This window comes from Theobroma cacao, chromosome 4 (assembly GCF_053813885.1).
Source record: "Theobroma cacao isolate CCN51 chromosome 4, ASM5381388v1, whole genome shotgun sequence".
Classification (NCBI taxonomy): Eukaryota; Viridiplantae; Streptophyta; class Magnoliopsida; order Malvales; family Malvaceae; genus Theobroma; species Theobroma cacao.
In genome coordinates this window covers 35,359,249-35,376,164 of record NC_142642.1, presented here as the reverse complement: position 1 = coordinate 35,376,164, position 16,916 = coordinate 35,359,249, and the positions used below count along the sequence as shown (strand labels likewise).

Here is a 16,916-nt window from a genome sequence, read left to right as displayed (position 1 = left end):
TCACCTAAATTAACTAATTTAAAATAATGTAAATAAAACCTACTAATTTTTATACATTACTATAAGAACTAAGTCAAATTACTATCAAAATTCAACCCAAATAACTCTATATCATAGAGTTATCAACTTCAGAAATTTCTCAACTAAGAATAAGTAATTAAAAAAAATAAAAATAAAATAATCTGTTGGTAAATTTTTTAAGTAAACCTATTATTTAACAAGTTTTATCTATTTCATATAATATTCTCTTGAATTATTAAAGAAATTTATATAAACCTTTATTTTTTTATTTAAGTTCAATTTTAGACGAAATAAATCTATATGATTAATAATTGACTAACTATTATTAGTCAAAATAAAACCTATCATTTTATACTCATGTGACGTTGATATGGATTATAGAGAATTAAATTTATAATTTAAACCTATAATCTCTGTCCAAACCTTATCCTAACACTTACTAATGAGTTAAGCTTATGCAGTTTAATGGTGGTTTAATCACAACTTGAGATAGAAGGAAAAAGCAGAGGAGGAGGTAGACTAAAACACCAAAAGCATTAATCCTCAATTTTTTTTTCTTTGATAAATAAAGACTTTCTCTGTATATCCATTATTTAAAATTTTATTTTAATACCACTGTTACCTTAGATTTATAATCTTTTTTAGGCCATAATTAGCACCATTTATTTCTTCCTCTACAAGTAAAAGGATTGAATGACATTATATATTGCAAATCAGACAATCTGATGCCATTTAACTGTCTTATTCCAACATCACTGCATTATTTTAAAACTTGTTGGGAGCACTCTTCCTCTTCATGGCTTAATTTTTCAAGGGCACTTATTGGCACCTTCCTTTGTTTTGATGTTGTTGTAGCATGGACATTCCTCCCTATTGCCATATGTACCAGAAGGAACACACAAACATCTCTCGCAGCAATAGTTGCAGAAATATAGACATGGCTTCTTGTGAGATGTTGCCGAACACCGACCCTCGCATGCACCTTCACACTCTGAAAGATTGTCAAAAATTTTTAAAATTATTAATTTATACATCAAAGATAAAGTCTACAAGAAGAGTTTTAATCTATGGGTTAAGTTCTTATGAAATTTGTGAAAACAAGTATGTTAATTACCTTCAGGTTTAAGGGATCCTTCCCCCCCAGCCTGTAGAAATGAAACAAAATATATTAATAGTTTAGAAATATAAATATACATAAATGTGTTTATACTGTAGGAAGGAGAAAAATGCATACGCTTGCTGTTTGAATGGTAAAGGCCAAAGCTAGGAAGAGAAGGAAAGCAATGGGAGCCCAAGAAAGCCTAGCCATTCTGAGATTTGTTTTTGCAGAGTGTAAACTGAAGGCAGTGATTTGTATTAAGGAAAAAATATGGCTTGTTGATGCGGAAAACATCCATGGCTCATGTTTATATATACAATGGGAAGCAATGCATTATTTTGGGACAAATATCCTACTATTGATTGCTTTCCTGGCATTCTACTATTACAGATATGAATTTGAATGTTTGATTCAGATACAGCTAAGTCTTGACCTAGGTTTCCATCTATTGCTTTTATATCTTGCACCTTTGATAACCCAAAAGGAATATTCCCATTCTTTTTGTTATTGTTATGGGAATATTCCTCTCATTTGATATTAAATATTCACATTTTGCTTAAAAAAATGACATTTGTAGGAGCCAAACTAAACAAGGTGGGGAAAAAGCCAGAAGAAAAATCAAATAGAGAGATATTAATCATATTTACTTGTGTTTTGTTTTCTTTAACCTCCCACTCTTTAATGGTTTTGGAGGTTTTTGTAATTACAAGTTAGTTTAAATGAATATTAACTTCATCCCTTTGTTTAAGCATGGTTACAATAATGATAATTACTTAGTTTTGATGATGATTAGATTTCTACTTTTCATTGTTCTCATTATTATTATATATTCTTTTAAAACTTTTCAAGTCTGTGAAATCTCTAGCCAAAAAACAAAAAAGTATGTGAAATTGTACAGGCAACAAACTTATTCTGTCACTGCTCACTAGCATGTAAGAATATATTGTGGAAAATAAATAAATATCAGCCATAATCATGCACCAATCGTTGAAAAGAAATTACTGACTAAACAATTTATCAGAAACAGGGTGACTTGCAAGGTTACAGTGAGTGAAAAGGCAAAATCTCCAGTGTCCTGGAGACCTCAAACCAAGAACATGCACTCTACCTTGCCTAGAACCCTTACTCCATCATCTGTAACAAAACTTTAAAACATTGAAGGGATCTCAATGGCTTAGTTTTTGGAAGACCAAACTTGTATAATTCTTGCATTTGAAGAAACTGATCTCGTGTTGCACTTGACATGGACAAGCTGACTCTAGATGCACTAGGAACCTTGGCTGGAATGGGAGAAACAACAAGAGCTTGCAATTAATTCTCGAGGGTATCAATTATATACTATGATGGAGCAATCAGCAAGGCATGGCTTGAAAGATACCTAACAGCAGCCTACAAAACAATAGCAGAATACTACAGATTAGTACTATTTTTTGTTTCTTGGCTCAGTCAGAGGCAGGTTTTTTCATTAATAGAGAGAGGATATAAAAATAGTCTAACTTGGTCATTGAGTTTTAAGAGCAAAGGAAAGAGTCTTAATAAACACAAAAGCAGAAGAAAGGACACTACTACCAGTACTTCCGAACAACATCACATGAAAAAAAAAAAAAAGAAGAGCAGATTAAGCTCTGATAGAGAATCTAACCTGTAAACAGTAGAGTTTCACAAATCACAGCTAGAAGAAAGATTGTGAAAACACCTGACAAGAAGCACCGAATAGGGCAGAGAAATCCCAGCCTCAAAAGTCACTGAAACAGGACAAGATAATCAACTTGCAGCAAGATTTCACAGGTAGGTATTACAATCAGCAATAAAGAAGCCAAAGGAAAAACAGGACTGCAGCAGAAATTTGGAGTCCACCAGGCATACAGGAAACCAGAATATAAGCAAAAGAATCTGCCAAATAATTTGCCTTCCCTGAAGGCTCCTCAAAGGAAAAAAAAAATCACAGATTCTGACTTCGAGAAACACTTTTTCATTGAAAATACTAGACAAATTCCAAGAATGATCCTTGGTATTCACCATTCAAGTCAGAGCATTCTTGGAATTTGATTCATCCAGAGAGTTTATACACTGACAGTTCATCAAGATCAAGTCTATTTTCATAATGATTGTCAGTTTGTGCTAAAATTCAGTGAAGCAAAGCACAAAAATATTTGTGAAATTACAAATCTCTTGCCTAACAGTAACTGTAAACTGAAAGACAGCTAATTTTATTGGAGTTTCGTTTTAAAGAAGAGAAGATAGAATATGAGGCAAAGGCAAAAAATTAGAGTGAAGGCATCAATTTGAAAACTTCATTCTACATAAGCTAACAATACATAAAAGACTTATAACCAGAAATATCACATGAGGATTTTTTTTAATTTTCACAAGTCAATCATTTGAAGTGAACCAAGGTACTGAAGCCGCAAGGCTATTGCACAAAAGAAGCAATATATCGCAATACTAGCCTACTAGGTCTGCTATATGTACAACTACAAGTCTTTCATGTCTGTCACTTGGTTTTCGCTTTGAAAAATAAGCCAAAAGGACATTGTGCCAGAAGGAAAATCTTCAATTTGATCTTCAAGTTTCAACATATTTAACAAGTTCAAACAGGTATAGAACAAGCACCTAGTGATAATATTTCGTTTAGTTTAGGAAAGTACTGAAGATATTGAGAACCTCATGAAAAGAGTTGAGTTGATAATAGAACTTGTAATTGATTCCCTAGAGAATATAAGGAAGAAAATCATGCAATCAACTCACAAGCAATGCAAGGATTCTGGCGATCTGTCCAGGTAAACACGGGCCTTTCACCTCAATGGCCTGTTGATCAGTTGTTTCAAAGCTAAGCTGTCTAGAATCTGAACAAAATAGAACAGAAAAAGAATTTCATTGAGGAGTTTATTGTATAAATAAATCAGCAGTTACAAGATTCAATTAATATAAACAGAGAATGCTATGTTGAGTGTAGAAGGACTACCGTCTACCTGAATGAGATTCGGTTAACAGGGCAAAAGGAGGTAGCTCAATCTATACTGACCACATCATTGTCAATCTTTATGACAGGGATATGGGAAATCTTAGGCCAATCTTTACCACTCTCCCTTTGGCAATGTGGGCTTAGCAATGGACAGTGCACGATGTGTAGAAAAGAAAGCGAAAAGGGGATCCCCTCTGCTGGCAAGAATTGGAGCTTCGGACAGTACCACATTTCTAGTTGACGAAGAGATGTGAGATTTTGAAGCCCTTTATAGTCTAAAAATTTGACATTTGGAAGAATGGAGATTGATAGAGAGGTAAGAGAAGAAGGCAGTAGAGTCTCGTCTGGAAAGGACTCTATATCTGCATTGGTGCTGATATTGAAGCTCATAAGAGAAGGGAGTCTTTGCAAACCCCATTCCATTCGTCTGGCTATAAGTTCATCACAAGCATCGATTCGAAGAAATTTCAATTTGGATGGCAAACCTCCTTCTGGAAATGACTTGATTTCTGGACAATTGTATATACACAAACCTTCAAGGGATGGGAGGAGGGAATGCATATTCTCAGGTAGTGACTTCAAATTGTTGCATTCATAGAACCAAAGCCATGTCAAATTCGGGGCAGATAATCCTCCTTGAGGAAAAGAAAAAAGATTGGGGCAGCGAAATATATGCATAGACTTGAGAGATGTGAGATCCTGATTGGTTTGATCTGATGCAGTAAAGGAATCAATATCTTGGCAATAAAAGATATAGACAGTATTTAGCTTAGGGAATGATCCTAATGGGAACGATTGGAGTGAATGACATGAACCAACTAGGGACAACATCTCCAGGGATGTGTACAAGAGAATTGTAGAAAACTCTAAGCCAGGACAGCTACGGATGCTAAGCTTCTTTAATGTAGCTGGTAGACAGCCCTGGGGAAGGGACTTGAGAGAAGAACATTTAGAAAGAGACAGCTCTTCAAGACAAGTGCAGTTTTGCAGCATCAGCGCAAGTATGTAATCTGGAATATCGGATCCTTCAATTTTCAGTTTTCGTAGTCCAGGCGGTAGTGCCTCCAGCTGCACTACATCAGAACTAACCAACTCCAGTTCATTGATACTTAAAGCTCTCGGAAGTGAGCCCCCAAGCCTTCCACAATCTTGAATCACAAGTTTTGTTAAGGAAGGAAGGTGGTTAGGCAAGGCTTTGATTAGCTTGGGACAATCTTTTAAGTATAGTTCATGGAGATGAGTAAAAGCTCCTTCTGACAAAGAAAACCATTCTATCCATTCTGGCATGTTCGTAAACCTCAAAATTTCAAGGGATCCAAATGGTTTTGCAACAGAAGGACTACTCCCAAAGACCTCAGTACCCACTGTCACTATTGCAACAAATCCTTCAATTGAGAGGTCTTTCAGCGACGGTAACTGCCCAAGTGGTGGCAAGAAAAAGCAATGCTCACAATTGCTTAAGCGCAGAGATAAAATATTTGAGAATGAAGACTGCCCTACCCAATCTGGAAATCTTGTTCCTCCATAATATTCAATAACCAGGTGCTCCAAAAACGTATGAGGCTCCAACTCACTGAGTACTTGTCTATCATGCTCTGAGTTATCAGTATGACCACTCCAACCCAAGGCTAGCTCTTGAAGATTCACCTTACCCTTCAAATTAGCGTCTTTGGCATCTTTTGCACCAACTATATTTTGTAGCTTTGAGATAGAAATTCCTTCACGCAAATCTTGAAGCTTCCCTAACTCATTGATGTTAGCCCCACTTTGCTCACCCACAACAAAATTGGTTAATATTTGTAGATCTTTTAGTTTACACATTTGTGATGGCATGTTTGTTAGTTTTGTTCCCCTGAGATCCAGATAATGTATGTTGATTAGGCTTCCCATGCTTCGAGGCAACTCAACCAACTTTTCACACCCAAACAGTATCAGTGTTTGCAAATTATACAATGAACTCAAAGATTCTGGCAACCTTTCAATTGAAGTTTCAGAAAGATCCAAATATCTTAAATGCTTCAAATCACCAATGTCATCTGGCAACGTACTGATATTTTCATATTTAGACAAAGACAGTACCCGCAGTTTTCTTAGTTTTGGTAGTAAATTATGCACCAGCCTATTTGTAACATAAGAAGACCATGACCATGATGATGAGCTCAAAGTAAGAAATGTTCTCAGATGCTTTGATTCGTCTAATGCCTCGAATTTCTGGAAGAGATCATATTCTTTTCTGATATTTGACAAATGTCGAGTTCTTTTTGTCCTTTTGGATGTCCCTTTGTCACCTTCTAATTGGCAAAAAAATTCTCCAGACACAAATTTAGCCAAATCATTAATTAGATCATGCATAACAAAACAGGATTTGTCCCCACTTGATTGTTGAAAAAATGACCTTGACAGTAAACTCTTGAAGTATTCATCACCTACTTCTTCCATCTTCATGTGTTCTTTTGGGTGCTCTAAAAGATCTTCTGCCATCCACAATCGAATTAGTTCATCTGCTCTGAATTTGTAGTCTTTTGGGAACAATGAACAGTAAGCAAAGCAGCGTTTCAAATGAGATGGAAGATGATGATAACTCAACATTAATGCCGGAAGAATATTGCTTGCATCATCAGGCAAGTCCCATATATCACTCTTAAACATCTTTTCCCATTCCTTAACATCTGGCTTGGATCGCAGCACACCACCAAGTGTTTTGGCTGCTAGAGGCAGACCCTTGCATTTTTTCACGATTTTCTTGCCAATATCCTCCAGTATTGGATGCATCCCAGGATCAGAATTGCCAAACGCATGTTTAGCAAACAACAGCCAACAATCCTCATCTGATAAATGATTAAGATGATGAGTTGGAACAGTCCTCATAATTGATGCCACATTTTCATGGCGTGTTGTTACAACAATTTTGCTTCTTATTGCCCCAGAGTTGAAAGGACTTTTAAGTTCTTCCCATTCAACATATTTCTCATTCCAGACATCATCTAAAACAAATAGAAATGTCTTTCCCAACAATTTCTCCTTCAAAACAAGTTGGAGCTGATTTAAGTCCTTGATATCATATGTCCCTGAAATAATCTGTTCAAAAATAGTTTTTGTTATCCTGAAAGTATCGAATTCTTCAGAAACGCAAACCCATGCTTTGAGCTCAAAGCATTGGTTGATTCTATTGTCATTGTATATCAACTTTGCAAGAGTGGTCTTACCAATTCCACCCATTCCCACAATTGGGATCACTCCTATCTGATTTCCACTTGCATCATCTGACAGCAACAACTTCATTATGACTTCTTTTTCATCATCTCGGCCACAAACATCACATTCATCTACCAAAGAAGTTGCAGGTGATCTCTGGAAAGACATTTCTACTCTACCTTCTTTCAAACCAAGGACATATTTTTGTTTAACCAACATCTCAATCCTCTCAATGATCTCTTCTAGTTTGGATTCTATCCCTTTGTGATCAAATGGATTCAGAGAAGAAAAGAATCGACATACCTGAGCTGTACTGGTTTGATTTTCAGCTTCAAACCTTCTTTTACGAGCTTCGGTGCTAATCTCGTCCAACAAGTCTTCCGCATCATAGACAGCATCTTTGAGCTCAGTGATCCATTTTTTCACATTTTTGTTTGTAACTTGCTTCTCCTCAGCATCATCCAGGACTGCACCAATAGATAAGAGAGCAATCTCCAAGTTTTTTATCAGCAGCCTGTTTTTAAGTTTCCTTCCTCTAATGAAGTCTAGGACCTCGCGAGAAGCCATCCTGTCAAACAGCACTTGTAGGGATGCCGAGAGAAAAGCTCCACCCACCAAGGCCCCAGCCATGTTTCTTTCCTAACAACGAAGACTAGAAGCAAAGAGTGGAAGAAAGAAAAGACTGATAGAAGGGAAAGCCTTCGTGCCTAAAACAAGAATGATTGAAAGGGAAGCAGTGTCGCTAAATTTTCCTTATCATTCTAGCAAAGGCCCCTAACCTCTTCTTGGTTTTATCATCATAATCAAGGAAATAAGAAAAAGAAAAAGAAAAGCGAGATGCCCAAAGCATCTTTCCTTTGAGTTTTTGGGTTGTCCAAAGCATCTCGTTCTAGATGACTACGATTAGCTTAACTCTCTTAACTCATACTAAAAATGTAACTTAATTTGTTATTGGATCAGATTAAATGTTAGTGGTGAACGGACAAATTAGAGAGAGACAAGGTTCTCAATTTCTCACAGGCCAAGCACTTGGAAAGTCACAAAATCAGGACCTTCTTTTCTTAGTTGTCCGAACTCCCTCAATATGTGCCTCTTCTGACAGAGAAACTATTTTGCTCTATTAGCTGATTAAGTGATCAAAACTTTTACGATGCACTCGAAGTGAACAGATTTATACATCCTTTATATATAATACTATACTGTTTTTATTTTTTAGAGAAAATTATGAGTAATAATCTTCATAATAAAGTCACTTAAAAAATGACTTTTACTATAATTTTAATTATTTTTAGATAATTTTTGACATTACTTAATAAGAATATCTTTTAAACCATTTAATTCAAATTAAGTGGTCTCGGCTTCTTTCTCCACTCCGCCATTCAGATAAAAATTTTAAAATTAAATCTCAATTTAGCTATCTCTTCGTCCAACTCTCTAATGCCATCGGAGTATATATCTCACCATCTAGCTCTCCAACGCCATCAAGGTCTATATCGCCATCTAACTTTCTCACCATCTCAAAGTGCAGAGATAACATTAAGATATTTGTTATGGATTCTTGAGTTTTTTTTTTTTTTATATTCAAAAAACACAAAAGTTGATGGGTAAATTATATGACTTTGGAAACTTAAATCTGGCTGGAGTAGACCTGTCAAAATGGGCCTGACCCTTTGGGTTGACTTATTTTTTATTGAATATGAGATGGGGTGGGCTTGAAAATTGAAGCCCATATTAGAATCGAGCCTAAATGGGTCAGCCCATTATATTAGTGGGATGAGGTGGGTTGAGGCGAGCCAGAAAAAAATTAATAATTTTATATATTTAATTATATAAAATTAATAATTTAGTTACTAGTTGTATTATTTATTTTATATATTTTAATATCTTTAATTTTTACTTGTCAAATTAATAATTTTAATTTAAATTAAAACTTATTATCTCTTTTTCTTTTATGACAATGAATATTATATGATAAATTGATAATGATTCAGACTTTGAGATATCATTGCTGTCTAAACAAGATTTAAATATTTTGCTTGAGAATGAGGATTGAGGAGGATATAAATGAGTCTTGAAGTTTCTATTATTTGGTTATATACTTATGTTTATGGGATGGTAGTTTGTGTTCTATTATTTAAAACTGTGCAATAAGTCGACTAACATCATACTCCATTTTCAGCAAGTTGATGTGCACTACCACCTAGTGGCCTTCGAAACAGGACGGTACGAGAATTGAGTTAACCTCGTGCCATGGCAAACCCCACGGAGGACTCTCATCCCTTGCATACTCAAGCACATGGTCTGGCAATACCGCCTTAGTCAACTTGAATGTCTTATCGGTCGAGGGAGGCTTCATTTTTTGGCTCAGACCCAGCAAAATAAGCTGTCAATTACGTTACGTACAATAGTTAGATGCCATTAACTAATACACACCTCATACCTTTGAATAATTACAACTCATTAAAATATACTTACATAGAATCAACTATCAATAATGCATATTCTCTACTTGTAGAGTTGTGGATAGTGCTCACGTGCTCGCTTACACATGATGCTGATGCATGCGTCAATGTGTTGCTTGTCCAATAACTCAATCAGCATCGCCAATCGTTGAAAAAAATTAAGGCCTTCCTGCTTTTTAATACCCAGAATGTTAACCCTACATATATATAATACCCACATCAAAAGGTCTATGGAATAAATACCATAGAACCGTTAACCATAATATCATGTACTATTATCATTTTACTTAGCTTACTCATTTTTCATGAAGGACTCATATTTGTCCTTCAAATCATCTTTCGCTCTACGCTAAACTAATAGCAGGTTAACATATAAGCTTTGAAGGCATTTGCTGGCTAAGCTCACACGTGCATCTTCGACCTGAAGTGGAGGTGGAGCCTTAGGAAAAGGTGTGATCTCACCATGAATAGGAGCCTCTGGTACAGTTGGGACATGAGTAGGACGCGAGGAAGTTGTAGTTGGACTACTCGTAGGATGAGGTGCCTCTTCAACATGAGATGGAGGTGGAACCTCAAAAAAAGGTGTGCATTGACAATGCTGGAGGGCCTCTGGTGGAGATGGATAGGAGCAGGATGTGGAGGAGTTGTAGTTGGACTACTGGCATGATGATCTTTGATCGGGACAACGAGAGGTGAGCTTGGAGCTGATGCAATTGACTGATTTATGCCACCTGCATAGTCAAGATGTTATAACTCATCTTGACTGATCGGGACACTATTGCGTGCACCAACAGTGTATACATCGTACATGTTATAACTCACGCAATGAAAAAAAATAAAAGCTCATACCTCATAACAGTCGATCAGCCAACCGACAATCCGATCCTCCTGCCCTTATAGTGATTGTTGGATATACAGATGCAATGACTACATTTGCAACTGCATCTCCTACTAGATCTCCAATTACATTGCTCCTTGGATCTCCAACTGCATTGCATGCTTATGCATCTGCATGTCTCGGTCAACCTCCGTTCGCAACGACTGCATCTACATTTGCATGTCCATCTACATCTCCTTCCGCATTGATTGTAGGTCCTTTTTCCACTATGTTCGCATTTGCTACATCTTTCGCTTAAAGCTCGTAGTCATTTGAGGACGCAGCGGCAGGTTGCACGCCTAAGCATTAGGGGTAGCAGCAGAAGCAGGAGGAGGAGTCACAACAATTGCAGCAAGAGTAACAGCATGAAGAGCCGTAAGAGGAAAATCAAGTGCCTCAGCAGCACTCGAGGCTTCAACAGTAGCGAACTAGGAATGGACTTCTTCGTCCGTGGTGCGTCTCCGCTTAACGTCTAGTCTTACCGTACTTTTCTGTTTGCGGTCCATTATCTTCTTTCTTTGATAAGGACCGAATTCTGACTGATCCTTTAACTTCTATAATGGAACATATTGTTGTCCCTCAGAGATATTGACTTCAATGTTGGCCCAATATGCTATCAACATCTCTTCCACAGTTGGCTCCAACGTCTCGACTGTGCACAACTGCACCAAAACATACATTGCCATTAGATTTAACCTGTGTTACCCTATGATAAAAAAAATAAAATTTAATAAAATAAAAAATATGATTTCTTTACTCACCTTACCTTCTCTATCCAAACCTGGATTATTGACATGGAAGCCTATAGGTCTCTCGTCACACTACCATTTCAGCATTCTTGGACAAACCTGTCTAGATTGGAGCTACCTTCCAAATAAGCTTCGGATTTCAAAAATTGCTTCCAACTCTCAAAATTACACATCAATTGTGAAACATTTTTTACTCACCTCATAAAATCTTATGCGAAAAGAATAATGATAAACATTAGGGTATGGCACACTATCTGAAACGCCCATATAAATTCGTAGAGATGCTAACGTTTATTCTCTACTACCTCCACAACTATAAGTTCAAAACCCCTCATCAAGTAATCGACGGTCAAACTCCAAACGTATGTGCCCCATGGGAACGCATTCCAGTCGTCGATGTTCTCGACCAATGACAACAACTATGGAATCACTGATTGCCTATAGTCTTGACCGAATAAAACATTAGTCTCGATCAAGACGAGGGCCATCTTGGTCGCATCTCCCTCTTGCTAAAATTGCCCTCCCTTGAACGTCTCTGAAACTTATTATATCTTCACCTCGTTCTCCGATCCCTAACATCGCTGGTGAAGTCCTCCAAGGACTATCTCGTAGGGATTAACAATAAGGGTCGGTAGGGTACCAAACTTCAATCTTGTCATTAAGTAGAACTCTTTTTTCGAAAACCAAGCCTTCGATTTGCTTATGGCAAATCATAACTCACCCTCAATGGCGTTGGGTTCATTGATTCTGCGCAACATTAGGTTATGCAAGATACTGGCACAGAATAAACTATTCTTTTATTCAACATCCATTATATGCCCAAAGTATGTTCTCTTCAAGGTTTCCAACTCATTTACTTTGCACAACATCTCACGTATCACATGCAAATGCGACCACTTACAATGGATGTTAATGCCAGTGTTGAACCCTCACCGATACCTCAACACACAAAGCAAAGATTCCACATTATCCTGCTTTGTTTTTATGCTGACCATCTGCAATATAAAACAGATAACATTCCCATTTCAGTTAATACCGTCATTGTAGATTAAAAAAAAGACAAGAGGAATTTTTGAAAAATAACCCTCCTCAGAAGCTCACTCCAAAAATAACCTTTACAATAACTTTAACTATTTTTAGGCAACCTTAAAATAGAATAATTAATGCAAGTGTCAAGTATGGATTATTAAGTAAATTAACATATACTTATTAAAGTATTACAGTTGACCCAAAATAATACAGAATGAATGCAATGTCGGTCATGCAATGCCATACAGATAAATTTCATGCAGTTATGACACTCGTACAATTTCACACAAAAAATATTCACGCAATACCTTATCAATAAGTCATGCAATTACTAGCATTAAATCACGCAATGATCTATAAACGAGTCACGCAATGCTAAGAACAACTAATCAAATCACGCACACATTAAATGACGCCATGCTTGAATAATATTCACATAATGACCTATCAACTAGTCACGCAATGTTAAACCCTAATGCAATTATGCACACCCAAGTGACGCCATGTCAAAATCCAATCATGCTGTCATGTAATGACTTATCAACCAGTCACGCAATGACTTATCAACCAATCACACAATGTTAAACCCTAATGCAATCACGCACACTCTAAGTGACCCCATGTTAAAATCTAGTCATGTTGTCACCAATGACCTATTAATCAGTCACGCAATAACATATCAACTAATCACGTAATGTTAAACCCTAATGCAATCACTTACACCCTAAGTGACCCCATGCCAAACTCCAATCATACATAAGGTGCCAACCACATAAGTAAGCCCTTAGTTACGCAATATCTAAACCCTAAACCCAATTCCTATCAAAAGGTCATAACGCATACATATCAACTAGTCATGCATGCCCGGTCACCTTTCGACCCAAATAACACCAACAATACCACCTTCATGTTTATATTCAACAATTTCAAACAACAAGAATATCAATTTGAGCAAGCAATATACATACGTTTATGCTCAAAAACCATAAATGAAAAACATGAAGAATAACAATAGCTCCAAAAACATTTCTCCACATGGTTCAAAATAAAATAAAAATATATTATACCTTTCTCCACGTAATGTGAACTTCCTTTCACTACTCAATATGTGAACTATCTTTATACGAATAATAACCATTCCAAAATGCTTTTACCATTGCGAAAAATGCTCGAAAGTTGAATTGACGAGAAATGCTTTTGACAGAATTGCTTCTAAGGAGATGTACGATCTGTCGATAAGAATTGAGGAGTTACACACCTTGTAAACATACTTGACCCGTTAATAGATTTCAAGTTGAGGCGCGGTGCCAAACAAATGGGTCGGTTTTATTAAGGACAATTTTATCCAAATTTTAATTCTCTTGGCTAAAAACAGTTAAAATTATGAAAAAATTTATTGTTAAAAACGCTTTTAGAATGAGGTCTATTTAAAAAAAAGAACTCTATTTTTACTTCATACATTTCAAATTGATTTCTTGCTTGCTCTTACTCAAGGAAATTTTTTACTCCCGTCAAAAAGTGTCATTGATGGTCTTTCTTTTCAAACAAGTTTGTTTCATGTACAGACTAGAAAACTGTTACCTTTGACCAAGAGAAGAGAGCATGATCAAAACTTGGTTTCTGCACGTACCATCTTAACAAGACCATTGTAATGACAGCCATACACCTACAACTAAAACAGTTTGATGTATTTGGGCCACCTGTTAAATTAGTATAAGGGTTTAGTTAAGTAAGCTTACCTATATCATCCACAATTCCATATCCAGTAATCATATACTTATGCTTTACAATTCTCTTGCACCAATATTCTGGGACTAATATTTTTCTTTGCTCACTTTTTCATCCCTAACACATCCATATAGAAGTAAGTAATGTACTTATCATTATCAAGTATCAACACTCCAATGCAAAATTTGACAATCAACCCAGGATCATCCTCGACCTGAATTTCTCTATGTTAAACAGGATGTTTCATATGCTTCTTGGAAAGGCCACGGAATGCTCCTCCAGGCATTATCAGGGCCCCCTGAAGGTGAATATCTCGGGAACCCAAAGCCAACTTTGTACTCCTTGAGAAACTGGACCTCGTTAAAATTTCAGGAAGGGTTACTACGGGCTTCGGGAACTTGTCCGGGCTCATCTATTAGACTCTGAGCAACTGGACCTAGTCAAGCCCATCTTCAGGTTTCTTAATAGATCTATAAAATCATAGTACAAATTTTCAAGGAATTGTTTCATCTTTCATTGTCGAGCTGTCCTGGAGAGCATAGCTTAATCATAATTGAATTCAATCCCAGGGTTTATTTGACTGACACCCTACAAGTTATAACCAAATAGGATGGGAAGGCAATAAATTGAGATCACAAATTCACCAAATGATGTAAAAGAAAACTACATTTAATGCAATAATAATTTCAGAAAAAGACGAAGAAAAACGTTATTTGTGATCACCCTAAGCTTCTTTCTCTACCCACTCTTCAATGAATGTAAAATGTTGAGCTTAATCAAGACATGCGCTGCAACTGTTATTAATGGTCTTAAACTGAAGTATATAAACTTCTGTTCCCAACTTAAAGATATAGCAAATTGCAGAGAAGTCCTTGAGGTTTGAGCATAATTGCACTCAAGGACACAAGTTTAGAAAACCTACATCCCGCCCCAAAATAAGGCTTCAAGTATGTCGATATAACCCAAACGTTAAGTGACCGTGAAAGTAAATATGTACATGGCATCATATTATAGTCACGTTATGCTAAAAATGCCCTTAAGTATTGGCAACGAATCGCTTAAATTTTGATACACAAATGGGGAAAAAAATAACAAATTAAAGTAAAAAAGAAACATTTATTAAGTGTGAAAAACATTTTTCTTTTTTTTTTTTCTCATTTTCCAAAGCCTTCCCATAAAAGTTTGCCTGATTTTTTTTTTAAATTCAAATAAGCCTTAGATATTTGGTGAAATATTAGTGGAAATGATAGATGCTTTTGAATTTTGGATAATAGGTATTAAGCTTGAATTATAGTACAATTTTATTTTTTAAAAATAAAAACTCAATATATTTCTCTAATTTTTTAGGTTCTTACATGTTTTATAACTTATAGTAATCTTTAATTTTTCTCTCATTTCAAGATGTCTTGACAAGTCAAATTTTTTTTACCGTTTTATATAATAAAAGTTTTTTTATAAAAATATTCAAAAATAATAAAAATAAAATCTAAAAAAAATTATAAATAGAGAAACACAAGAATTTATCTGGTTTTACCTCTTAACTATGTTTATAGAGTGAAACAAATTTAACCCAAAAAATTCCTTGTACATTAACAAATCTTTTGTGGATTAGCTTCACCTAAAGTTACAAATGTTCCTTAGTTACAAGTGTTCCCAAGGGTTCCATTAGACACTTACTTTTACAATATATAAGTTCAAGATAAAACAAGATTGGAATTTAATGTAAATAAGGAATTTTAAAATTATACAATTACTTAATGTTGTATATATTAGGAATTTGAAAATATAGTACCTTAAAAAGCAAGTATATTCTCATTATTATATTCTATTTATTTTATTTGTAATGAAAATATATTTTGATAATAAGACAAATAATTTATTTTAAGTAAACATTTATTATCGAGTTGTAAAAGTACCATGATTCTATTGAAATATTAAAATATATTTATATGAAGAGTCATACATATGAGACATATATTTTAATTGAATCTAAAAATTATTTACAGTCATATAATAAATCTGATCACTTTTTCATATTAAGGCTGTAATGTCTAAATTACTTCAAACGAAAAGAATGCGATTCATTTCAAAAAATGCGATTCACTTCAAAGAAATGATGAGTCTTAAATCATCGAAATAGTTGATTTTGAGTAATGACATTATAATTTGAACTAGAATCATGTAAGAATCAAGTTTAAGTTTTACCATTACTTAAAACTTGCTTTTACATTTATGTATTCGCTTATGATAGAACTGAAATCCTGATAAATAGTGAACTCGTATTTTATCTCCTTATAATTTTTGATATACCATGAGTAAGATCATCTTAATACATTGATTTAGACTTTATATGTTAGGATTATAATTGAGGTGAGTGTTTGGGAATATATATCTAAATAATGGAGTTAATAGTATTAACATCAGTTCTAGTGATTTCAGGAAGATTAGTGAATAATTTGGGCTAATGGATTGATGAATTAGCTACTCATCACATCTTAATACTCAAAAGATTATATTTTGGAGTATTGAATCATTAATTTTTTTTTTTTGAAAAGCAATATTGAATCATCAATTGGATGAAATCTGAGACTAAGAGATAAAATTGACATAAAGAATAAAACGGTAATTTCACAATTTATTATTGGATGGTTATGAGAGTTCACAACATAAGGTTTGCAATTTGGATAACTAATATTGAATATTAAATATTAGATCATTTCTTAAAATTGTAGTTAATCCAATAGTGCAACCATGAATTTATGGTGGAGTGATTTTATGGTTAATAAACTTG

The 16,916-nt window shown here is 35.1% G+C and overlaps 1 protein-coding gene and 1 pseudogene across 2 annotated transcripts; both read right to left on the bottom strand.

Moving 5' to 3' along the window:
* Positions 1-690: 690 nt before the first annotated feature.
* Positions 691-1,913, bottom strand: LOC18602722 (gibberellin-regulated protein 12-like). Its single transcript, XM_007034295.3, has 3 exons — positions 1,256-1,913; positions 1,136-1,166; positions 691-1,012 (listed from the first exon to the last, which is right to left on the bottom strand). The coding sequence occupies exons 1-3, from the start codon at positions 1,412-1,414 to the stop codon at positions 831-833; spliced, it is 372 nt and encodes a 123-aa protein (XP_007034357.2). The 5' UTR covers positions 1,415-1,913; the 3' UTR covers positions 691-830.
* A 194-nt stretch (positions 1,914-2,107) lies between these two features.
* On the bottom strand, positions 2,108-8,142 carry LOC18602721 (putative disease resistance RPP13-like protein 1 pseudogene; annotated as a pseudogene). Its single transcript, XR_016025990.1, has 4 exons — positions 4,093-8,142; positions 3,869-3,966; positions 2,763-2,865; positions 2,108-2,509 (listed from the first exon to the last, which is right to left on the bottom strand). The product of XR_016025990.1 is annotated as a putative disease resistance RPP13-like protein 1 pseudogene (transcript).
* Between the last annotated feature and the right edge of the window lie 8,774 nt (positions 8,143-16,916).